Source organism: Heliangelus exortis, chromosome 9 (genome assembly GCF_036169615.1).
Source record: "Heliangelus exortis chromosome 9, bHelExo1.hap1, whole genome shotgun sequence".
NCBI classification, from domain to species: Eukaryota; Metazoa; Chordata; class Aves; order Apodiformes; family Trochilidae; genus Heliangelus; species Heliangelus exortis.
Window position 1 is genome coordinate 2,643,051 of NC_092430.1, and position 26,333 is coordinate 2,669,383.

Sequence of the window (26,333 nt, forward strand, 5' to 3'; positions counted from 1 at the left end):
AGCTGCAAATAAATTCAGTGGTACTTAAATTAACCATAACTGATACCAAATGGAAGAACTGTAAATGTCAGACTATACAAAAAAACAATGACAGAGTTTAGAATGAGCACCATGGGAAGAGGGATAGCATTTGAGTAGCATTCATTTTCTGGTATGAGCAATTTGCTGGCTGTTAATAAACAATACAAATACAGATATTGGCATTCAGTTCTGCTCAGATTGCACCCCTGGAATCACTTGGCAGAACAGGGGAATCAGACCCTAATGTTATCCTGCCATTGCTGAAGCAGTGGTTCCAACACAACCAGTCAAAAATGGACCTGAGAATTTGTAACAAGGAAAATCTGGACACGTTGAAACTTCTGCCTTGGCCAGTCAGTCAGAAATGTTTGGTTCATTTCCACAGTACATTTATTTTCAGCTGGCATTAGTAACCTGATACATACTAGCATTTTAATACTCAAATCTTAATAAAATCCTGTGATACCTGACCCAACAGATAGTTAACATTAAATAAAATAGATGTCATCAACTTCAAACATTCCTAAATAAACTCAAAATTGTTTCTTTTAAGTAGTATAAAAAAATCTGTAAGTTCACAGTATAGCTAAGAAATTCCAAGAAAACAATTTCAAAGCCAAACTTCACGAGTTAGGGACCTAATATGATGTTGTGTTTCTTTGTTAAACATAACATACTTTTATATACAGCTCTGTAACCAGTCTATGTTTAGTGGTTTGAAATGTTATATGCAGCAGACATGTCAAAAGGCAGGTATTCAACTTTGCTTGGAGTCCAGACCCTGCCCAGAGCAGGACTTTGTGCTGAACTCAGCAATAAATTCCAATTTACTGATTGAGATTCTGTACATGCCATGTACATTCCCTGTACCATCATATGGTTTCAATTTTCTTGTCATCTCTACTGCATGTTATAGTAACCTCCACATTAAAAAATTACTACAGCAGCAATCCTGCCAGTTTCAGTTAATCCCTCAATAAGATTGTGTAATGGAAAAAAATAATTCTATGCTTTTCATCTTAATCAGAGGAAAATATTTCCTACAGGATCGTGCACTATTTATTAAAATTTCAGATGCTTACACTGTTGTCCCTGACACTTAATGTTGCAGAAAAAAACCCCAACCATGCAGGAATGGAATGTAGGGGAAAATAAAGCTGGGAAATCTCCCAAGAACTCATAAGGAGAGCAGAAAAGGGTTCAACTACAGCAAGAGAGGATCCAGTTGCTATGTACCGTGCTATGTGAATCAGGGACCATGCAGAACACTGTGCAGAACAGTGGAGTGTGAGAAGGACTGGCCCCCTCCAAAATCAAAAAACACACTCAGAAGAAAGCTGTCAGGCAAAAGACACCACCTTAACAGCCTCACTTTTCAACCACACGAGCAGCCTTGGCTTGACTCAGCAGCAGAAACCAGAGGTTCTCAACCTCCTTGGAAAAAGAGCTTGAATTTGTAACTGGCCTTGTAAAGGTGCAGTACCTTTGGAGCAAACATACATATGCCCCAAGGTTTTTAAGGGCATCTCTAAGCAGGTACTACAGAAGAGATTAGAGGCCACTTTATTATTGCTTCTCCAACACACGTGCCACCCATACTGGTGGTTTTCTTGGAGCTTGGGAATATTCTGACACATGAAGGGAATATGCAGCTTTCCTGTTTACCTGGGGAGTGCTGGATCATTTATTCTCTTTTGCTTTCCTTATTCTTTTATACTTATAAGGCAGGAGTCATATTCCATATTCCCCTCAAATTAAGGATCATTTGAAGGGATGTCTACTACACAGATCATCAGACTGAGATGGGCTGACCCCCCATGTGACCTTGTGCCTCGACTGACAGACAGCTGATGCTATTGCTCTTCATTTTTAAATTGCCAGAAGGAACAGCACCAAAAAAGATTCACACAATTACTCTCAGAATCTGGATCCCCTGTAGGAGCTGTTTGTCACTCCACACGCATTTTACTGCATGAAAAATTTCACCCAGCCATTATAAAATTCTACTACCTAAAATTGCTTTTTATTGATATCAGCTGTGATCAAATGATAGATTATGAACACCACAGCAGTGTAGCCAATCATACTCTATTTACCATTTCACAATTGTTCCCAAGAAGGAAAGTAGAAGCCTCATGCCATGTGTTTGAAGGGAAGTTGTGGAACATTTAAAAATATTCTTCAGTTTTACTAATTATGGCATGGCTCCATCATTCTTTTTTTGGTGCATAGGCTTTCCACAATACCTGTCAACACTGTGTTTCAGTAATGTTTTATGCTAATTACTTAAGGATGGCCTCAGTTTAGATTTTTTGATAAACTAGTTTTCAGTGTCTAGACCAATTTTGAGAAACTATCCAATTCACAACACATTAGCTTTAGTATACTTTCCATCTACAGGCCTTACCCTTTTAAAAGGAATTGTAGATGGTTGGGAAGAGGATGGAACAGTTCCTCAAGTGAGAAAGAACTGCTGTGGTGCCATTAAAGACACCAGTTGCCATGTGCTTAAGAGATTACCTGTTAACAGGTTGGTAATCTTGCCTTTTTGGTTGCCAGGGTATATAAGTCACAGTGAAGTCCATGAGTTATCCAGAAGACAGTCCAGAGACTGTTTTTTAAAAGGATATTTCACTAATTTTTCTACAACTGTTCTTTGGGTTATTACTGCTGAATTTATTAATTTAACTTCCTTAAGGCTCTTTTCTCTGATTTGCATGGTAAAATTTGATTAGCTCCAAGCACTAGCACAAACTGTTGTGTTTTGGTTTTAAATTACAAAGGGATGTAATATCACTGTCACTCACAGAGCTTACCTTGCTGCTACAACTTTTATATTTCAAAGCAGTGTTTGTTTCACTCACTCAAGCTTAGATGAGAATTAAAATAGAACCAGAAAAAAAATCCCATCTTCATGACTCAACCTCCAGAATCCAGGCTATGATAATTTTAATAATGCTGTCTGTCATCCACCTATCCAACATAAAGAGATACACATGGACTCCCTGGGGAGTGTAGATACTTTTGTCAGATGGAGGAGAAAACCCAGCACAATTCTACTCACTTTGCTGAAGCTGTTCCAGATTAATACTGGTGTTACAGAGAACAACATGCTAGCCAGAAACATGTCATGGTGATTTTATGGTCTTCTAGCTCTGATATCTACTTTTTTACCACAAGTGGGATTGTAAATACATCCTTCCCTCCCCACTTAAAATTTACAGAAAACCAATCCAGGAGCTACACAAGGGAAAGTGAAAGACAGACTTGGAGATCTGGGAGCAGGGATACACCTGCCAGGGCCAGTGGCAGGAATTCAGCTGACCAGCATCTCAGCTGGCACACAGCTGAAGAACAGAAGCCAAGGTGGACACAATAAACCTAAACATCAATGCTTCTGCTCTTGCTCTGTTAGGTAACAAATCAAGGGTATTACAAGGGATTCTATTATTCCTCCCCAGCCAGGCAAAATGAGGGGCTGATTTGGTGTCAGAGTAAGGAATTTTTCCTTTTCACTCTTCTCCTTCCCACCTCTGTCCCTGGATAGGCTCAAGGCTTTAAAGACCTGGGCAGTTGTATTTTGAGTAATTTAGACTGAGTTGTGGAAATTACTCAGACTTTGTTGAGGAAAAGCTTCCATGCTTTTCATGGAAATTTCTGGGAATAACGAGCACCTTGGTGCTAAATGATGACATCAAGTCTGGCTTCTAAAAAGATTTTTTTTTTTGAGACCTGCTACGTAATACCAAAAAGACATCTGTGTGGCAGTCTGGCACCTAGACAAAGGGACCTAGACAAAGGGACAGAACTGTGGCTCTGGCTTAAACACTGTGGTGCAAGGAACCATTAACACAAACTGGGGTACAAGTTTATCTCAAAGTAACTTCTTGCTTAGGGTTACCTTCTCTTATTGTTCAGACTGGTGTGAGCCATCACGAATCTCTGGGTTTCAGTCACTTCCTTCACTGGCACTACATTGTCTGATGACAGGTTCCCTTCTTCTTGTTTGGGCTGTCCACACACTTTATCAACCTGTATGAAAGGAAGGGAAAGAAAAACCAGGTCTGAATGGAGAATCTGGTTTACAAATGCCCAAAGGTCTGCTTCTTCCTTGTGTTTACTCCAAGAGAAGGTGTCTGGGTGAAAGAATGAAAGGATTCTTCTTTCCAGGATGTGGAAACTACTCCCCTGCATAAGGATGAACAAATTCTGAGGCAGCACAAAGAGCGCTGCTACCAGAAAGCAAACAGTCAGGGATTTGTGACTGATGGAAGTCTTGTAAAACCAAACTTCTGTTTACTTTGCTACTTTTGTTTAGTAGCATACCTGGAATTTAAAGGTACACAGATTTTAGTGGAAAATCTGCCCTACACATAGAGAGTAGAGTCTGTCTGGTGTGTGAAGGGGCTTGTAAGCACAAGCCAACTGAGTCTTCCAGCATTTAACTTGACAATGTGTTCCCTTAAAACAAGGAAATGAGCAAAAGAAATCAGCATCAACGACTCACTGCATAAAAAGTCTTTTCTTGGATAAAATAGAATGGAAGGAGAATTTCTAGCCCCGGGAATCATCAGTGCCTTGGGTCCTGGGTCTGGAACACAAACATCTCTCAGCCATTTTCCCTTATTGCCCTCCAGGAAGCTTCTCACAGATGATTTAATGCAAGAGCAGGAGAAAGCAAACTTGAGTTTATCCTTTGTGCACCACAGATCAGACACTGCTCCTGCATCCTGCCACATTTATTTGCTGTAGCAGCTTGAAGTGACAGTAGTAAGACAAACCTCTTCCCTTTTCTAATCCACAAATCAGTAATATGTAATGATTTCACCTACACTTAAATCCTCAACCAAACACAAAAAGACAAAGGAAATTCTGCTGTGGGCATAGTTCTACCAAAGACCTTAATCACACAGAATCCATCATCCCACACAGCACTGAATTTTGTATCCCTTCTTCATTTTTCCATCATAACCAGGAGATGGATTCCTCCTGGTCTGTGCATTTTACTGCATCTTTAAAACCCTGAGTCACAGCTGCCTCTCCTCTGACTATTTCAGACCACATACAACTTCAAATAATTTTCTCTGTCCCTTTGCACCACTATGTTGCAGACATCAGTACAAGTGTAGGGCAATTTTCTCTACCTTAGCCCATTTCCTCCAGGGAAAATACTGCTATGTGAAGCCAAGACTTTTTTTTCTGAAAAAACAGCCAGTCAAATACAAAAGGTTGGAAGCTGTAAAGGTATAATACTTAACATCAGCTTTAGTTGTATGACTTACTGCCTGGTCCAATGTAATAGCCTGGGAAGAACCTAAAATTGTAGTAATCAAATGAGAACATCCAGGATTAATCCTGTCATAACTCAGCAGTCAGAGTGGGAGCCACCTGCCTCACTCAACACCACACACCATATAGATTTTTCTGGTTTCACCAGGGACCAGCACAGCATTGTTTTAAAACACAACTTTGTGAAATAAAATCCTCTGTTTCAGTCCCTTCTAAACTTCTGAAAAGAAAAAAAAAGACACCAAAAACCAAACCAAACCAAAAAAAGCACTCCGTGGGATGAAAATGTGAAACAAAAATGTCTTTTCAATCCTTTGGAACTCAGCAGAGGGTACAGCACAGCTGGAGCACATTCTTGCATAGGATGCCCTCTCTCCTGTGCCCCAGGTTTCTTACAACACACAGAGTCAAATTCCCATCACAGGTTGCTGCAAAATCCCTCTTAGATTACATCATGTCACCAAAGTTCATGTCTTTAAATTCCATGCACCTCAAATCTACTCACTGTGGACTGAACACAGTTTTAACCAACCACCATCAGAGTGGTTTGGAAAAGCAATGGAGTTGCTCATATGTGTAAGTTCTGAAGAATTACAAGTTTTTTGTTTCTCCTGTGAGAAGTTTCAGAGAGAAAAAAAATTCAGTCATCATTTTTGTTGTGAGTCAATAGTTAAAGCAGCCAAAAGAAGAAACTTTTGTTTTTTCTTTTTGACATTCCAGTTTAATTCAGAGCTTATCAACCACGACTCACCACTCAAAGGAAAAACAGTGCTACTAATCACAGTGACTGGGATTTTTAAAAATTTATTTCCTTGTATGTAACTTATTGCTTCCCAGTTATCTCTTAAACTGAAAATGTAAACTAAACTGAATTCCTGTGTATTTATTAAACAGAAGCTAACATTCTTCTACTGGCAGTGGACATGAGAATTTGACACAGTAACAAGAAAAAAAAATCAAATACTGTTAAAGGCAAGAGAACTGTACAATATTAGCCGTTGTGATAAAATTTAACAATTAGTATAATCATAAAACCCATTGCTCTTTTCCTAAATAAAAGTTTTAGTACCCAGAATAATCAGGAATCAACATCAAGAATGCCTAATTTCATGTATTTTTTATTTCTAAACTTAAAAAAGAGCCTGCCAATCTTAGGTTACACCAGTGTTCTTCTTAAATATCTGATTTTCTAACAACCATACCTACATTTATTCTCCCGTGAACTTTCCTTTGTAATGAAATAGAGAGTCATGTATACATGGATTGCTTGACCTCTTACTATTTGCTCTCTAAAAGAATGATTATTTACAATTATCAGAGACTTAACTAAAATAAATTGAAAAAATCTTGTCCAAAATCTTTCAAACCCTTGCAGCTTGAGCAACCTTAAAGATTTAAGTCCTATTTAATATACCTAATATAATCAAACAAGGGAAAAATGTCATGCCCTTCTGGACACCACAAGAATCTTCTCTCTCCCAAGCAGGTGAACTTTTCACTATTTCAGAACAGTAATTTTCTTTGATTCTTTAATGGGAAGTTTGGTACCATAAAATACAACATTTTTCTACTGAGTTGGCCTTGAGTTATTACCAGAACACTGACATATTTCCCAGCAGATTTCTGTCCCCCCAGTCAGCTCTACAAAAACCCAGCATCAGGTTGAACACCTCTGACAAATCCCATCCCTCAGCCTCCTGGTGGCTGTGCAGGCAGCAGCACACCTGAGCTCTGCACCACAGTGCCACAAACACATTTCCAGTCAGAACTGGAGTTTGCTGGTTCCAGCAGCCAAGTCAGCAAAGCAAGAAACACTTGAGATACTGGGAATCAGGTTTTAATTTTCAAACTTGCAATTTCCCCATGAGATCCCATTTCCTCCAGGTTAGAAATATCCTTCTATCAGCTGATGACCAATGGCTCAAGACATTTGCTGTTGGCCAAGCTATCAACAGACCGGAGAGTTGGGCTGATCCCAACGGGATGAGGTTCAAGAAGGCCAAGTGCCGGGTCCTGCACTTTGGCCACAACAACCCCATGGGGAGCTCCAGGCTGGGCACAGAGTGGCAGAAAGGGAGCTGGGAGTCTGGATTGCCAGGAAGCTGAAGAGGAGCCAGCAGTGTGCCCAGGTGGCCAAGAAGGCCAATGGCATCCTGGGCTGGCTCAGGAACAGCGTGGCCAGCAGGTCCAGGGAAGGGATTCTGCCCCTGTGCTCAGCCCTGGGGAGGTCACAGCTTGAGTCCTGTGTCCAGTTCTGGGCCCCTCAGCTCAGGAAGGAGATTGAGGTGCTGGAGCAGGTCCAGAGAAGAGCAAGGAGGCTGTGAAGGGATCCAGCACAAGTCCTGTGAGGTGAGGCTGAGGGAGCTGGGGGTGTTGAGGCTGGAGAAGAGGAGGCTCAGGGGAGACCTCATCACTCTCTCCAACTCCCTGAAAGGAGGTTGGAGCCAGGGGGGGGTTGGGCTCTTTTCCCAGGCAACTCTCAGCAAGACAAGAGGGCACAAGAGGTCTCAAGTTGTGCCAGGGGAGGTCTAGGTTGGACATTAGAAAGAATTTCTTTCTGGAGAGGGTGATCAGACATTGGAATGGGCTGCCCAGGGAAGGGGTGGATTCTCCATCCCTGGAGATATTTCAAAAGAGCCTGGATGTGGCACTCAGTGCCATGGGCTGGGAACCACGGGGGGAGTGGATCAAGGGTTGGACTTGGTGATCTCTGATGTCCCTTCCAACCCAGCCCATTCTATGATTCTAGGATTCTAACTGAAGTTTACCATGCAAATACAGAACCCTGTCCTTTGCAGTAGCTGTCACCTGGTATTATGGTATTGTTGTGAAACGCTCCTTTCCAATGCCCATAAGATGAGTGGAAGCACACTGGGGAAAGCCAGTGTCCTATAAGCCCATGTCCTATTGCTCCTTGCCTCTCTTTATGGCTTATTGAATAAAATCTTGCACTCAAAGCAGCAGCAATAGCAGAGAGAATAAAGTCATTAGAAAAGAGCAAATAACTTCTGATTTTGCCTTCTTTTAAATATTCATGTTACCTATTATATATATACTAAATATTCATGTTACCTATTGCACATGCAGAATTTTGCTGGTAGCAAAGTTCAGCAATACACAACCTGGGATTACTAGCTCTTTTTTTTAACATCAATGTGTTGTTTTTCACTTGAGAGAGGAACATTGTCCTTTCTCTGATCTTCAATCTCTTGGACAATTTAGTGTAAATTAACTTGCTTCTAATCTTCTGAAAATTGGCAGAGACAAGATACTGGAAATTCCACCAAGGAGGTGGCATTATGAATTCCTCAGGGTGAGAAAAATGTTTCTTGAAAACATAAAAGTGCTGTCTTGGGAGGTTTTGTGCTTGTGTGGATCAACATTGTTGTCTTCAGTGGGTTCAGTTTGCAGGAGAGATCCTTTCAAGCAGCAGCACTGAGCACACACACACATGGGTAAAATTCTGCAGCAGGCACTCAAATGAATCAGATTCTACAAGGCCTCCCAAATTAAAAATGCAAATGATGAGTAAGAAGAATTTGGGGCCTTATTCTACAAGATCTTTAAGAAAGAGTGGTTGTTAGCTCATCACTGAGCCAAGCAGCTGGGCACTCCATGGACCTCTGTCTGAATGCATACGGACAGATTTTGCTCACAGGGACAGTTGTAGGGGATTTATGGAGAAATGTAAAAGGAAATGTAAAATTCCTGATATCCTTATTGATATCAGGAATTTCAGGAGTTTATACAGCTTATCTCTAACAAATTTTCACTGTAAATGACAATGTTCTCTTCTGCTCCCACTGGCTTTTAAAAGTGCCTGCAGTGCTCAGGTTATCAGTAACTATCAGTGAGCCAATAACTTGGTCTCTTTTGTTAGGAGCTTTTAAAAGGTTTTTGTTCAAATTCCATATATATTTACCCAGCTGAAAAGAGAACAAGCAATCATTTATAAAGCCAAAACAAAATACAAAGAGCACCTGAGAGGTAACGACAGCTCCCCTCCACCCTCACAATACCCCCAAGATTCAATATTCATCTTTCCTGACAGGCAGCCTTTGTTAGATGTGACATTTGTCCTTAGATATTGACAACCTAGAAAGGTTAACCTCAATTTTATAATTAATTACAATAATACAGTATGGAAGGAGAATTCCATTAGGAATTGATCCAAGTAAGTCAGATCCAAGCTCTCAGAAAAATTACATAACTTTAAAGATAACAAGAAAGTCAATGAAAATATTTTTTTTCAAATTTCTCTTTTGTCACTTTTCAATTAGAGTATATTGAAATGGCATTTTATGTTATTTGTTGTTTAGTTGTTCCCATTCTTAAATGAAAGCAATTATCAAAATATCACTGGAATTTCTTTTATCACTGCAAGCTTAAAACATAACGAAGGAAAGCTCTTCATAAATTCTTCCTCAAAGGTTTAATAATCAAATAAAAAAGTCACAGGGAAAGACCACAGATCACATACAAAAAGGAAAACACCATTATATCCTTTTAGGGGTTCCTTACTCCACAAGTGTTGTCCAGAGCAGTGATCACTGCAGCCTCAAGTCCCCCCAGCAGTCCTGTTCCCCCTGCAAACTGAGAGGTGGAGAGAAGGCAGTGCCACCACCACCAGCACCACCACCCCACCTCTGCTCCCAGGACACTCTCTCTGATTTCTCAGCCCTCTGCAGCCAAAGCAGCCAAGTGTCAGTATGAGGGTTCTGCACTGACAGGGCTCCCCTGGAGCTGAGGCAGTTCCATCAGCTCCAGCACTGACAGCAACACCAAGCAGAAGGGATCATACCCAGGAGTCAGAAGGTCACCAGCTGGCACAGGCACAAGAACCTCTTTGAAACCTCCCTGGATATCTTTACTGAAAAAGAGCATGTTAGTCTTCATAGAATCCTAGAACTGGCTGGGTTGGAAGGGACCTCAGAGATCATCAAGTCCAACCCTTGATCCACTCCTCCCGTGGTTCCCAGCCCATGGCACTGAGTGCCACATCCAGGCTCTTTTGAAATATCTCCAGGGATGGAGAATCCACCCCTTCCCTGGGCAGCCCATTCCAATGGCTGAGCACCCTCTCCAGAAAGAAATTCTTTCTCATGTCCAACCTAAACCTCCCCTGGCACAACTTGAGACCTCTTGTGCCCTCTTGTCTTGCTGAGAGTTGCCTGGGAAAAGAGCCCAACCCCCCCCTGGCTCCAACCTCCTTTCAGGGAGTTGGAGAGAGTGATGAGGTCTCCCCTGAGCCTCCTCTTCTCCAGCCTCAACACCCCCAGCTCCCTCAGCCTCTCCTCGTAGGATCTGTGCTCAAGTCCCTTCACCAGCCCAGTTGCCTCCTTTGGACCTGCTCCAGGACCTCGATATCCTTCCTAAACTGAGGGGCCCAGAACTGGACACAGGACTTGAGGTGTAGCCTCACCAGGGCTGAGCACAGGGGCAGATAAAGCAGAAGTCACATCAGGAGCTATAAAAACCCTTTTTTAACAAAGCCCTTTTCCTCAGGGCTGCTCTCTACCCATTCTCCCCCCAGGGCTGCATTTGTGCCTGAGGTGGTGCTGACCCAGGTGCAGGACCTTGCACTTGGCCATGTTGAACTTCCTGAGGGCCACCTCTCCAGCATGTCCAGGTCTGACACTTCCATCTCCAAACATTCAACAATCAGAGAAATGCCTGAACTGTATCTTCCAAAAGTCATTATGAAAGTGACTGAACCAAAATATGGAGACAGAAGGCCATTATATTTTCACATTGTCACATTAGCTGAAATAATCTGTAAGTTTATGCAATCACTAAATAAACATGTCAATAACAATGGCAAGCCCCCCAAAGAGGGTCAGATTGACATTCCATTTTGTCTATGACAGGAATACAATAACTGGAAAAGACAAATAAATGCAATTGTTTCTATTTTTCAGTAACTAGGTCGTCACAATTATGTTTTTCTGACAGCTGCTGTCCAAATCAGTATGTTTTCCTGGGCTTTTTTTTTTCTGAACACAAGCAATTTTAGTTGACAATGAAGGCTTGAGTAATTGTTGAAGCCCTGTAGCAATAGCATGAAGCACAATAACCAGGGGCAGCCACCCTTATTTAAAAATACTTAGAAGACATTTTTCACATTGAGACAACTACATTGCACTTTGAGCAAACTCCAGGACTTCTCTCCTGTCTCGTACAGGAATTATTTCTAATGCAGCAGTCATGTGTTATTTATAGTGGCCACCAAAACACCTGTTTTCCCCCTTCACCTCAAATAGATGTTATTAGGGGTTTTTCTATCACAGAGGACTGGGAATCTGCAGAGTGCAAAACCCCTGCCCCTTCTGAGGCCCAGCTCCTCACATCCATTGGGACAGACCTCACTGGCATCAAGAGGCTTTTGGTTTCTAAACATGTTGCAGGTAGACTCTGACCTGTGTGCCAGGTGGAAGGAAAAGTGCTTTGGGGATTTTCTGCAGTGATTGGTTAATGTGGACTTGTTTAGGGCTATGAAAACATGAATGTCATTGTACTGGCTGAGTATTTCTGCATTTAAAAGCAGATGAAGATACTAAATCTGCAACTTTAAATTCAAACTGCAGATCAGACCTTTAACATTGTACCTGTAACCAAGACAGAGATCATTCTAGCAAGACACAAAGCATAATTTTCTAGTATATGTTTCACCTTAAGAGTCAAGATCCAATTAATAAAGGAAAAACTGTCTCAGGAATGCACCACCTCACACTGCCTGCTCTCTCCAAAAGTATTTTTACTATGCTCAGAGTGTTGGAATGGTACAACTACAGCAGTTTGGTGTTAGAGAAGAGGAAAGGTATGAAGACAGAACTGAAAACAGGGAATGAAGATAAATATAATAAATGTAACGGATCCAAGACCATGACTCTTCATTTAGGGTTGTCAGGTCTCTGTCATCCCAAACATCATTTCTGACCCAGGCTCTGTTAAAACAAAACCAACAGAAGGATCCACTTCATGCTACTACATCTTTCCAAAAAGTCTTGCCCCTTATCCCTTAGGCTAGAAACCATTTCCTCACTGATGACACACTGAAACTTCTGAGGTCCATTCATGTACTTGTCTGACCCATTTCTGATAAAGCTCTGCAACAAGAGCAAAGAAACAACAACAAAAAAACCAAACAAGCAAAAACAATGAAAAAAAAAAAAACCCAAACCAAATGAAAACAAAAAACTAAAAAAGCCAAACACCTTTTTCCTGAACTTTTCCCAGCCTTTTATAAAATCTCAGAGAAATAATCGGAGCAAACAAAGAAAATCAGACAGCTTGTCTTTGAGCTGGAGGGTAGTGAAAACTTATTTTGTCTTTTAAAAATATGCTAATTCAAAATAAGTGTCTTGTTACAATACTAAGTCTTACTGAAAGGTTGATAAACAGGAACATCATGCATAGTCAACAGCAAGTTAGAGAGTCACTTCAGTAAACTGGGACTGCATCCATTTACCAAGCACTCATCACCTTTCACTGTGATTTTTTGGTGGTGTTAACAGTTAGCAGAAAAAGTTCCCCATCAGAACTTGCCTATGTCCTGTGACAGCACAACCCAGCACTCACAGGGCAGTTATGTCCTTAGGGAGACACTTATGCTGCTGGAAAGCATCCTCCCTCACTCCTCAAGGGACATTTATCAACACTGCAACTTTCCCATCTTACAGGCCCCCCCCTCACAGTAGGCAGTAACTTTTTTTTTTTTGTTTTATCCCCATTTTTCAGACAAAGATATTAAGGCAGAGAGATTAACAGCTCTGAGAAAAACATGTAGGACAGGCTTGGGACTGACCAACTCCTGACAACTTACTTAGTTCTCCGACAATTAAATCACATTTAATTCAAAAGCTTGGGCAAACTGCCTGCATGATTAGATACTTGCTTTCCCTACCTAAAACTCACAGATTTGCTGAACTGGGTTACAAATCTCCCAAGAGCAGGGACTCAAACATCCTGGTGGATCCAGGGCAGACCCAAACGTGCAGACAATCCAAACATGATGCACCTTGTTCATGTCCAAGACCACCCAGCAGCCCAGCATAGCAACAGGAGCTGGCAATCATCAATGCAAACCCAACTTATTGTTTAAGGCTGCAATTAAACTGCCCTGAATACACAAACTTGTTTCACTCAATAATTATTTCACTTGCCTGAAATAGGAACCGGAAGCAGTTGATTTGAGTCTGTGCTCATATGCTTCTAAAAACATGTACCAGTTTTTCATAAGTATTATGCTTTTTCTTTTTACTTACTTCAGTGCATAGGGAAGAGTTTAATTCCCCCCCCCCCCCCCCTTTTTTTTTTCCTAGCCATAAGAAAGCACTACTGGCTCAAAACAAAGCTAAATTAAGCTACTGGTCCTTTCAATGCATGTGCCAAGAGACACTGTCCTCAAAATACAGACCTACAACAATCTCAGAACAAGGGGAAAAGTAATTTACTGTTTAGCTTGCTTTGTTTGTATCCCAAACTATTCCCTGGCTCTGCAGCCTGAGCTGGTGAACTGGCACCCACAGTCAGATGGCTCTAGGCTCACATCTGTGGGGAGGACAGAGCTGGCACAGCACATCCCCTGCAGCTCACAGCCACACAGCACACTGCTGCCCCTTCCCTGCACCCACCTGGGCCAGCACCATGGCACCCTGCTCCTATATGGGAACTGTGCTGTGAAATTGCCCATCCTACTCAGAGAAAGCCTTTCAGTACCTGCAGCCCCTGTTCCACCACCCCTCCTCTTGCCACCACGTTCCATCCATGTTCATACCCCACGTTCCATCCATGTTCATACCCCACGTTCCATCCATGTTCATACCCCATGTTCCATCCATGTTCATACCCCACGTTCCATCCATGTTCATACCCCACAGGACCATTTCCCCATGCCCAGCCTTCAACAGCAGCACTCAGCTCCCAGTGCTGCAACAGCAGTTGCAATTCCATAAGTAACCTGCCAGTGAACTGGAAGTTTTGGAAAGCCCCAGCATCTCCAGTGGCATATCCCACTAAATCACAGAATGTTAGGGGTAGGAAGGAACCTCCACATCAAGTCCCCACATCCTGCCAGAGCAGGATTCCCAGTGTAGGTCACACAGGACACATCCAGGGGGGTTTTCAATGTCTCCAGAGAAGGAAACTCCATAATCTCACTGGGTAGCCTGGGCCAGGGCTCTGTCACCCTCACAGTTTTTCTTATGTTTACATGGAACCTCCTTCACTCCTTGCCCTATCACTCATCACTGAGAAGATCCTAGCTCTCACCCTTGACATATTTATAAACATCAGTGAGGTGATTTTTATAAACACCCCTCAGTCTCCTCCAAGAGGAGAAGGCAATTTTCAGAGGCTTCATGCTAAATAGGAGATTGCAGTTATTTCATGCTCATATCTTGGTGTATCCAGCTCAGGCTGCTTCCTTAGAACCTCCTTATGTAAATAGGATTGCTACAATATTGACACAAAAAGCACCCTGCAAGGTTTTTATCATGCAAATTAAGGGGGTACATTCTCCCAAATTGAGCCAATAAAATGGCCAAAAGCTGATTTTTTAGCATCCCCTGGGACAGAACCTAAGGTCTTATTTAGGAGCAAGTTCTTGAAGCAAGAGCTTGACACAGCAGTGAAGATAAAAGTCATCATCTGGTTGCAGGAAACAAACCAAAGCTCAGACATATATATATATATATATATACACACACACACACCTGAGATCATTTCATTACCACTCAAAGAATCTTTCATAGTCAGAATTCCATCTTCCCTTTCAGACTCTCACAAGGCAACACGACCAGTATAGGCAAGTACCTTACCTGTAAAATCTTGTCATTTCTCAGCAACTAAGAGCAGCAAGTAAAACACTAATCACAAAAAAACATTTCCCATTTCTGAAACTCCAACATTTATTTACCCATTGCCTTCTCTAGTTTCTTTCTACTCCAAACCATGCATGGAATTTCACACTTAACACCAACAGTTTCATTGATGTAAGCTCATCAGACTGCTTGGGGCCAAGTTTGGGGTTTTTTTTTTTGCTAATTGGAACTGGATTTTAAAATGCACTGAAATCATCTTGAGAGTGCCATAAACATCATCGTTTTCATTGTTAAACATTCATGAAGGATAAATAGAATAAAAATAAAATAAAAATAAAATAAAAACTAGACTGTAGAAGCCAGCTGACTCAAAGTCCTTCATCCACAGTTTATAAAAATCAACACTGGCAATCAACAGCAGGAAGCAAGAAGTGGTAATAGCAGACTGCTATCTGTTTACCTGAGCAAAAAGAGTTAAATCCAGCTTTTTTCTCAGAGATGAGAACAGACATGACAAAACCCATTGCCATAATAATAAAACAGCTCTACAAATATGGAGATTTTTTCTCAATTCTAGATGTTTAACTGAATCCTCAAGCCTTAAATCCTAGACACCTTGGGCTGACATTCCTTACTGTAAGAAATACAGATTGGGATGGGAGGGCAGTGCTATGGAGCATAAGGTTTTTACTGCCTTTAACTAAAGATGTCTATATGGGCACTGCTACCTTCTGCATAGAACACTTGATGGGAAACACAGTGGGACTTCAGTGCTTGCTGAAGTGGAAAGCACAAGAAGAGGACAGTGGTCTGCAGGGTACAACCATCTTCTAGGAAAAAACAGACACAAAACACTCCTTGAATTTATACTGTGCCCTTTCTGCTGCTTTGATCAGCCACTATTTAGAGCTACATACAGAATTTGGTATGAAAAAACTTTTCTGGAAAGGCCATGGCACGGATGGGAATTGGGACCAAAATCCCTTCCTTTCATAACCATAAAAATAAAATAAATTTTAAAAAAAAAGAGAAAGAGAGAGATTAAAACCTCAGCAGCCTAATAAAACACATGGGAGGTTAAAAAGTAAAGTTGGCTTGTTTCTAAAACAGGTCTTAATATAGTGTGCCTGTAATAATGAAAAAGGGTAAATGAAAAGCATGCCTATTCCTGTTATTCTTTGAGTGAGACCATGCCCTTGGGTAGCACACGAAACCCCAGAAATGCAAAATATGAAAGTAATAAACATACAATTGTTCTGAACTTGATAATGATCTCTGTGAAACAAAATCTGAGGATTTTTGGTAGGCTTTGATGATTCTGAACATGGAATTAAGCTGAATGTATTTTAAATTAAACCTAAAATAAAAACAGCTGCTGGAAAACATGCATGACCAAATTCTTCATCTGAATATGTGCTGCTTTTGGCTATTTTCTTTTAGATTTTAAAACTTCACTGGGATCCTGTACGTTCAACTCCAGTATGAAACAAAGTACAGTAGCTACTGTTGGCATTCTGCTAACCCAATCTAATTTTATGGATGTTTGTCTAAAAACTCTGAACCACTGTTATTTCCATCAGTGAGGGATTGTACCACCAAATAAATTTATTCACTGTAATAGCTGCAGTTCTATGTGCAGTCATCTTGAGGTTCATGAAGTTCATCCCACTGCTCTGCTGGCAACTCTTAAAGCCTAATCAAAAGGAAACAAAGAAAGACTGCAAAACTGCTGGTTTATTTTCCAATCAGTTAATTTTAAGAATAAAACGAGACTGATTCCTAATTGGAATTTTTCTATAGGAAAAATACTAATTCTGGTGGAAAAAAAAAAAAAAAAAAAATTCAGACTGCTCACTGGAGAAGCAATTACATGGTTTGCTGAAACATATGAAAAAGACCCCATCATGGCAAGCCAGAGGGTAAACTTAACAAGATGTATAGACTGCACTTCCACATGTGATTGAATTACCAAACAAAAGGTATCCATGTCACAGGGGAAAAGCCCTAATCAAATAAACTTTGAAATACCACTTATTTGGGAATCTGATCTCCTATTCTCCATTCCATAAGATTCTATGGAATTCGAGAGGGATACAAACCAGGACATTCTGAACTGAAAAAACTTTCATACTGGTGATGGGTGGGTTTGGGTTTTTGTTAATATTAAAAAAAAATGTACATGCATAGCTCCCTTTGTACTTGGTAAGGATGACAACAAAAATATATGTAAGCAACCCCATTTCATGGTGCATTTCTAAAACCAGCTGCCTGTCCCATATTCACTCAGGCTTAAATCCTAGAGGTCTTGAAAAACATCCTAGGTCATAGAAAAGTACTAAAAAATTCATTCCTGTGAAATTGTTTCTCACTTTGTTTGAATCTCTTTGTAGGATATGTGTGTCTCAGAAAGCTCTTCAGAGTAAAATGATGTTTTTAAAAGCCTAAAAAGTCAAGGCCCAAAACCATTGCCAAAATAAGTTCATGCTACCTAAACATGAGAAGATAATTGTTAAAAAGTTGCCCATAAATCTGAAATGTAATGAAGAATCTGGCACCAATCAGCATAAAAAAAGATACACTCAGATAATTAAAATGGGTAAAATTATGCAGCATATAAAAATAATTATCTATAGCCTTACAAGAGAAACTCTTACAAGTCATAATAAGCTGCATAAGAGATTTAAGTTCAGAACAGAGAAAATTCCTTGTAGTAGTAACAGAAAAACTTGGAAAGACTGGGGAACTGGGGACATCACAGAATCTCCATCACTACAGAAGAGTTCAGAGACCATCTCTTAGGAATGGCACAAAGATAATTTTTCTTTCCTTAGGCAGGGAAAGGTTTACATGACATTCAGAAGTCCATCTGCTGACCATTTTCCTGTATGACCAGAATGTTCATTTGCTACAAAGCTGAAGCATTTTGCAGTAAATACTGGCACAGAGGACAATCCTGAATACCCATGCAAAGTAACACCACAGTCTCCTCATTCCCCAAGTCCCAAAAGGATGCATTGCATTGAGACTCCCTGGTAGGAGGTCTCTGCCTCCTTCCTGAGTCCTCAGAGACCAAGGATTTTTTGCCAGATGGCAAATACTCAAGACCAAGTGGTCTCAAACCCCCTGAAGGCACGTGCTTGCTGTGCATTTCTTTGTTAGAATATATTGTATTGTTTTCTCCTGCACTTTCTAGGTTTACAGTTCCAAGGAGACTGTTGGGCTCTGCACTTGTCTGTTACTCTTTACAGGAATGCAACCCCAGAAATGAATTTTAGTTAAAGTTAATTTCAAAGATAAATATGATAACAGGTTAATTTTGAAGAATCAAATTGAGTTTGCAGTGCTATCCATAAGGATCTTTTTCTTGGAAATAGGGCTGGAATACTGTCAGAAAACATGACAGCCCCAAATTTATAATAGCAATCAATCACCAGTTTTCACAAATGGCCTTTTAATTCATATCCATGTGACTGTTGATGGTGACATTGACCTGCATGAATGGAAGATCTCCCACAGCACCATCCCCTGCAGTAAGCAAGTTTTCAACAAGAGCAGCAGGCTTCAGGATTTGCCATATTAATTATTCTGTATGAAAAGAAGTGAAACTTGCATCATGAGAGAAACAGTCTCCAAGCTTTCCTTTTTAAGCAACTAAGGAGAAAAAAAAAAAAAAACAACCCCAAACAAAACCAAATATTGTTCAAAATTAACCTTTCAAATATAGCCCAAAGTAGGGGTGGAGAGAGGGAGGGGTGGCAGGAAGAAGCTGGAAAAGAATGAGTTTTGCAAAGAAGTCACAAGATGGAAGTATGCACTGACAATAAGAGAAAGTGTCATTCAGGTATAATAACCTTGAGATTACTGCTGATCCTCTCTAGCAGTCCACTTCAATATTAACATTTTCCTATTATTATTGCTTCAAAAATTGAGAAATTGAAAGAGATTTGTTACTAAGAGAAAAATAGGTGCTGAAACAAATACTTTCTAAATATGGATAAATCCACTCTCAGCCTTTCAAGAGGTTAATTACAACTGAGGCAATGGTTGGTATTCTCTCTGTACCTGCCATCCATGCCTTCCAGCTTTGTTAATTAAATACTTAGTTAATTAAATACTAGTAATTAAATGCTAAACTCCCCATATACAGCATACCCTCAAGGTACCAAGTGTTGGAGTTCACTCCCAATAAAGGCAACAAATTTGACTAAGCTCCTCCTGCCCCTGAAACCACAGAGATTCTATAGATCATATTAAATACCACAGCAATCCTACATTCTTTATCACTTTTCCACCTTTTGCAAAAGTTTATTAAGAGCATTATACTCCCATTTCATCACCAGGGTGTATTTTAATAAATATTAAAAAAAAACCAAAAACATCAAGGTTGTCAGGGATCTGTACAGTGGAACTGTGAGACTGCAAGTTATTTATTAAAGTACTGAGCAAGCCAGTTTCCATTAAGAAAATGTGCAGAAGCCTGGTAATGTATTTTCTTATGAACTTTTTACATCATTTCTTGATGAAAAAAATGCAGAAAATTATTAGTTCTGTTTTCTACATACAGGAAGGACTTTTTCCTCTTAAAATATCTAGCTCAGTTACCTCAAGTCTGTGGACATAACATCTGCTTTGCAAAAGGCAATGTAGAAAAGTCCAATAAACATCAAACTAATCTTTTACACAAAAATATGTATGTTTGATGTCACATCACCCAAATATCCCAGAACACACGTTCATCACTGATGCTACTATTGGAGTTCAGCAGGCTTAGCTCTCAATTCATTATTTGGAGCAGAACTGGGACCTAATTTAAATTTATCAGTTGCAAATAATATGACATCAATTTCCAACTTAGTAATTCAATGCAATACATAGACTTTGGGCACATCATCATTACCACACTTCAGACCTACCCTTTTCCTTAGAAGATGTGCTTGAAACAGATCAAAACTACAGATTTAAGAATTGTATTATTAACAATTTTTCTTACATCTCAACTTTGTAGTAAACTTTATTAGCATGGTCTTCCATAAAACCGTGTTCCCCATGTTTAGAGAGCTTTTGTGTTTTTACTGGACTGCCAAAGAGGCTGCTGTAACAACTTGTTCTTTGGACACTCCCAGTCCATATTCTGAATGTGGATTGCACTGTAACAAAATGCTTTGTGTCAGAAAAATGCAAAGAGCACACTCACCACAAGTAAATGAGATGGTTATATTAAAATGTGGTAGATATTAAGACTTGGAAGCTCAGGGAACTTTCAGCCACTCAAAAAGCATGGCAATAAAAAGGAATAAAAATATATTTTGCTATGCAAATCTGAGGATTTTTTCTTCTAAAGAGTATTAGCTCCCTAAGCAAGTCACAATTAGTAGACCTGTTCTTGACAGAAAATATATAATTTATTTAAAAGGATTAAAAGTTTGTTACTTTTACTCAAGAAGATTTAAGAGTTTCGAAAACCTGTTAGTGGCATAAACACTTCTTCAGAGAGGTATTTTCCCCAGAGGTATAATCTTACCATTTCCAACTGGGGAATTTATTTGTGAAAGGATAATCTTCTGCAGTTTGAACTTTCTCACCAAGCTCCCTTCTCATTGCTATGCAGTGCAGGGGGTCAGTCTGCTTGCAGTGCCAGCCCTGTCTATCGAATCAGAACTGACCTTTTGTTCAGTTATTTTCTTTGCAACTTTTGCCATCAGTAGCCACCTCCAAAAAAACACACGTTTGTGCTTTTGAAGCCTTGGTGTCTTTTAGAAAACTCACCTCTAAGATGGTTCAAATTAGAAAAGTTGCAGCAGTTTTTGAAAAGCTTTTTTGCAGAAGACAAATATATACCCTTAACTTTGAAACCTCTACTTTGTGCATGCTACCCATACAGCAACAAAAAATAAAAGGAATGTCAGAGATCCTGAAACACTGAGTTATATCAGGATCCAAAGCTACAGACCAGAAGATTGATTTCCAGTGCCTATAAATACCAACCTAATAGCATGATTCAGACAGTAAATCAGTTTCAGGAAGAAAAAGAACATAGTAGCAATCAGCACTAGTGACACATGTAAACACACTGAGATGATCAAAGGAAGATCCACCACAGTACTTGGTTTACTTTATGAAAAAATATTTCTTTGGGAATTAAGAATTTGCAACTTACACTACACACACACACACACACAAAATTAGGGTTTGTCCACCAATTATAAATGCATATAAAATCATTAAACACACATGCAATGCAAAATACAGGACCTGATGGTCTCTGAGGGGACACCACACAGCATGTATCAGAGAACCTTGCTAAGGAGACAATGATTCCAGAACGGCTCCTCATCACAATCATAAAGGAAAAGAAAATAAAACTGGGTATAAAATTAACCTTCAAGTGTGAGTATGCTTTCTCTTTTTTATTGCACGTCCTACATTACATTTTCAAATTCAAAAAAGTTGGTAAAATGATGTACTGTAGGAGTAGCACTTGGGAATTTCGTAAAGAGAAAAAAAAAATCCAGGCTTTTTGTTAGCCAAGCCACAAAGCATCTACAGAGCCTAATTCATCATGAGAATGCCAACATGCTTGACAGCTGAGTGACAGATCAGCCCTCTACTTGCTCCCTCACCCCTCCTGAAGCAGAGAGAGTGCCTGTTCCTCCAGCAGAGAACAACTCCCAGAGTAGTTACACACAAGAGCTTAGCTCAGGAAAAAGAGAGACTGCTCACTAAAGCCTTCACCAGAGAGTTGGGAATTTGCTGGGTGGAGATGTCTGGTGTAAAAGGATCATTTCCACATATTTTCCTTCCTCCTGCAGAGCTCTCCAGGGCTGCAGACCCTGCCCAGGGCAGCAGCACATCCCCAGGGCTCTGCCCTTCCAGCATCCCTGGGCATGGGCTGGGGAACAACTGCATGAGCAACCCAAACCTTGCTCCACGTGGAGTGTCAAGGATTGACCCTTTCTAGGTGTCAGTCAATCTCCTACATACTTAAAAATTAAGCCTATGCTTAAGTGCTTTATGGAACTGGGGCCAGGATACTCAATTCCTTGCAGAATTGAGTCCTATGTTTTTATATCCATAATATTAGATCAGTCTTTTGCCAAGCAATCCTCTTTTCCCCGAGTTCTGTTTATTTTTTAAGATTGATCTCAGTAAGTGCTAGGGGTTGAATCAGTGGCCTGATCAACATGTTGAAGGAACTTGGCCCTAAAAAGAAGCCATAAGTATTCTCACTTTATTGGTCCTTAACTCTGAAAGGGACAAGCAAAATACCAGAGTACGTGAAAGTCAGGTTCTCCCATTCAGTCTGCCAAAGAACCAAATGCATGTGATGAAGCATTAGCAAATGAAGGTAATACCAAGTACAGTAACACAGCATTGGATAGTTTATGCTTTCAATATATAAATTTTCTTTGGACATTTTAAAATTTCAAACCTCTAAGACAAAAGGAAAACAAGAGAGTACTTAGAAAAATACTTCTGAAGTAACTGCTTGAACCAAATCATTTACAAAATAGAGATAATTTTTCTAATCATTACTCACATCTTTGTGAGCCTTTATAGTCAAAGACTATCAGTTTCTGAATAACTGCAAGAAATTGCTTAGTTCAAGAACTCTGGGAAAACCATCACTGCAACTCCTTCCCTCCTGTCCCAGCTGCAGCAATGGCTCAGTGGGACAAGACAGCTGAAGAAGAGACACTCACTCCTGGGACCATCTGCAAGGGCAGGGGTGGGAGGGAGGAACTGGGAGGAACTGGGCTCTGTCCCACACACCTTGCAAGGCAGAACCAGCTTTGAAGGCTAGAAAAATCCTGGCAAGTTTTTAAACTTCATTTCCCTCCTGCTAATAAAGCAAGCATATTTCCTTGGAGGATTTCTCCTCAGAAATTATTTTCAGAAATGTGGGGAAAAACCACTGAGCAATAATGTAAAAGCATTTACTGTCTTGAGGACTGTCTCAAGAAAATTCAAATGCTATGAGGCAAAAGTGGTCATGAAGTCTTTGGCAGAAAACCAGGAAGGCACAGACTTTCTTGTTCTCTCCCTAACCTTTCATAAAACACTTTACAAACAGACAATATACACAGGGAAAACTGGAACCACTCAGACCTTACAATGACAAGCTAATATTTATAGTCTCAGTCTCCCCTTATTGCACAAAAAAAACCCACCCCAGCCACTAAAAAATAAAAGTGTAATTTTTTTTTTTTTTTTTTTTTTTTTTTTTTTTTTTTTTTTTGATTGCTGGCTAGCTTTGCTGCTTGGATCACCATTTTTTCATCATCCTCCCCCAGGAATCTTATGGGAGGAGTGACTGTGATCTCAAAGGTGAGGGAATACTGGTGTCAAAATCATCTCCCTAGATATATATCCCCTCAAGACTTTCTGCACTATTCACTGTCATTTTAAAACTATTGTGTTACTGCATTGCTTAGCCTTAATTCTCCCTGAAGTTTAGCCATTTGCACTGAATGGAAGAAAAAATTAGAAGGAAAGAGGAGAGTCTTGTGACAATTCTTTGTCTTGCAGACAATTACTTCTCCAGCTTATATGGCTTCGGTCAGGTCCTTGTGAGTCAGACACCTTCAGGGGTTCTGATCTGACATTTCCTTTTTCCACTATTTCTCTGTCTTTGGGTCATTCAGCTGCCAGGTCAAGCAGTCTTTAGTCCAGGAAAAAAAAATTGGTTACCTTTCTGACATCAGTACATGGAGACATGTTTTCCATACTAGAGAATCAAAACTGTCCCAATGCTACAGCTGGAAAAAGGGCAAAGTTTGAGTACTGCTGGAACTGATGAAAAGAGGAAAATTCAGGCACTGCCTCCCAGTGGGGGTTGATGTGTGCTCTTGGTCTCCTTCTGAAGAGTAACTTTGGACATATTATCATATTGCCAAGAGACTGGGGGATATAAGACTCAGATGAAGTTGATGTTGTGGAGAACAGATCTCCTAAGGGACTGTAATCAGCAGTGGAAAGGCAAGTGGAGGGCTTTTGCCTCTTGACAACATGAGCTGATTCTTGCTCTCCAGCTCTGACCTTCACAACCCAGAGGTGCTATCTCCCAAAGCTCAAAAGGGGGGAGGGGAAAAAGTTCCAGTCTGCTACCTCTGTTGATAAGGAATTCGAGGGGAACATAATCTCTGAATCTTGAGATTGCCAGATCAGCTCTTCAGCCAAGTATCAAAGAAGAACCAATTATATCTAGAGCTGAAAATTCAAGTTAACTCTCATTAAAACTCTGTACATCTCAGGTTAACAACCAGGTACCTGCAGCTGACTCTACCAGTTATTTTAAGTCAGATAGTCTAACTTAGATCATAGATGCACAGGAAGAGGTAGGAATAATACAAGTAGAACTACAGAAGAAATTACCTCTTTCCTGGTACCAGCTCTCCATAAGTACTATTCTGGTCCATTAGGTTAGTAACATAAAACAAATAAAAGTATAGCTGATCCTTCTGCTAGATTAGATGTCTTCTGAGGATCTTTTCCAGCTATAGCATCATGTGATTACATCCAATACATTCTGTCCTAGCTGTGGAAAACATCAGCTTTCAACTCAACTTGAATGGCAGGAGGACAAAGCACCTGAGAACTACAAAGCAAAAAATCTATCACACATTTTTAGACTGCAAAAGTAGGTCTGTCATTTCCAGTCCTGCTGCTCATCCACAGATCACACTGAAGACACTGAATCGGAGCATAAAATTATGCACGAGACAAATATTAACTTAGAAGCTCAAATGAGGGCAACCTTCCCTAAATCTCTTGCCAGTTTTCCATGTACTGACAACTTGGACAATACAACCCTGCTTAGAAAACTCTGAGCAGCAAACAGCTTGCTTCTATTTCTGCAAGAGGTTCCAAGGGACAAAATTCAGATCTGGATGCATGTTTACTTCTAAACATAAGTGAGTTTAGTTTGGCATATACATCCAAACGTTTAGCTGAGCCTGACACTGTGATTGGTGACACAAGAGTCATTTCTACAATGGATCAGCAGGGCTGGGAAGCCAGCAGATTCCTTCCCAGCTGAGCCCCACTGGGTATATTATTTCTTCATGGTTAATCCAGGCATTTGCAATTTGGTTATAAAGCTCCAGGGGCTGAAAGCACACAAAGATTGCATAGACCAAAGCTTCAGGTGACATGAATTAGCACTGCAGTACTCAGGGCTCAGAGGACTCATCCTCACTAGGACTGTGAATGTGTACACATTCTTTGAAAACTTCACAATATTGATATGAATTTCTGCACTAAAAGATGAGCATTTCAAAGATGAACAGAAATGTACTTAGACTAAACCTCCTCTGAAAAACCTAGCTGCTAACATCCCTCTTGTTTTAATAGAACTTTTTTATTTTGACATCACACTCCAAAGAAGTCTATTTATACTGTAGAGCTGTGATGAAGTATTTTCATGGGTTCATAAAGAGTAGGGAGGAATAAGAAAAGGCTTTTGTAAGTGTATTGCACTTCTTACAAGTTGGAAATCCTGGATCACTAAATGCAGTCTCAAAAGTGAATTGGGGACTGGTGACCTTTACCCATGATGAACAAGCCATTTTTTACTTTAAGATCATGATAAACATCAGTTCAAACCACCAGGAAGAATTAAGCTCATACTGAAACTCTGAGCCTATCAATGAATGAAGCAGCTTCCTGGCCTGATCCTGCAAGAAGGTGACTTCTTAATTCCATCAAGGATGAAGCCTCAGAACCAAGGGCATATCCTGAGCAAGCTTGGAAGTGCTTATTGATTATGTATATTTAATAAAGCATAGAGTAATGTATCCCATACCTCACAAAAAAAAAAAAAAAAAAGTGATTTTTTGTAAAACATTCTGAACCAATTAAAGGGAAGAGAGACAGAGCAGAGCTGCTGTCATGGGTGTGGAAGATCAGGCTAACTCAGAACACCCAGATCAGGCTAACTCAGACACATTACTGCCTCTGGGTATCCTCTAGCATAGGCAAAACCTGGCTAAAATCAGCTTGAAGTCACACAAGTATCCAAACAGGAGAGACAATATGGATGTTGATAAATCCCCATCACTGCCCCAAACTAACAAAAAAAGGAGGTGATTACCAGGAATGTCATCTTCCTCTGGAGAAGTCTGTCCACCCTGACAGCTACAGGGCATCATGGCAAACCCAGCACATGGAATGTTTTCAGCCACTAACTGAGCTGATAGCACAGCA

At 40.3% G+C, this 26,333-nt stretch overlaps 1 protein-coding gene across 3 annotated transcripts in view; it reads right to left on the bottom strand.

Moving 5' to 3' along the window:
- Positions 1–26,333, bottom strand: part of LOC139799598 (glypican-5-like) — a 338,529-nt gene that overhangs the window by 219,147 nt on the left and 93,049 nt on the right. For all 3 annotated transcript variants that reach the window (XM_071751698.1, XM_071751697.1, XM_071751699.1), the window contains exon 4: positions 3,923–4,053. In XM_071751698.1, coding sequence (XP_071607799.1) covers positions 3,923–4,053 — 131 coding nt within the window. The remainder of the gene's footprint in view (positions 1–3,922; positions 4,054–26,333) is intronic.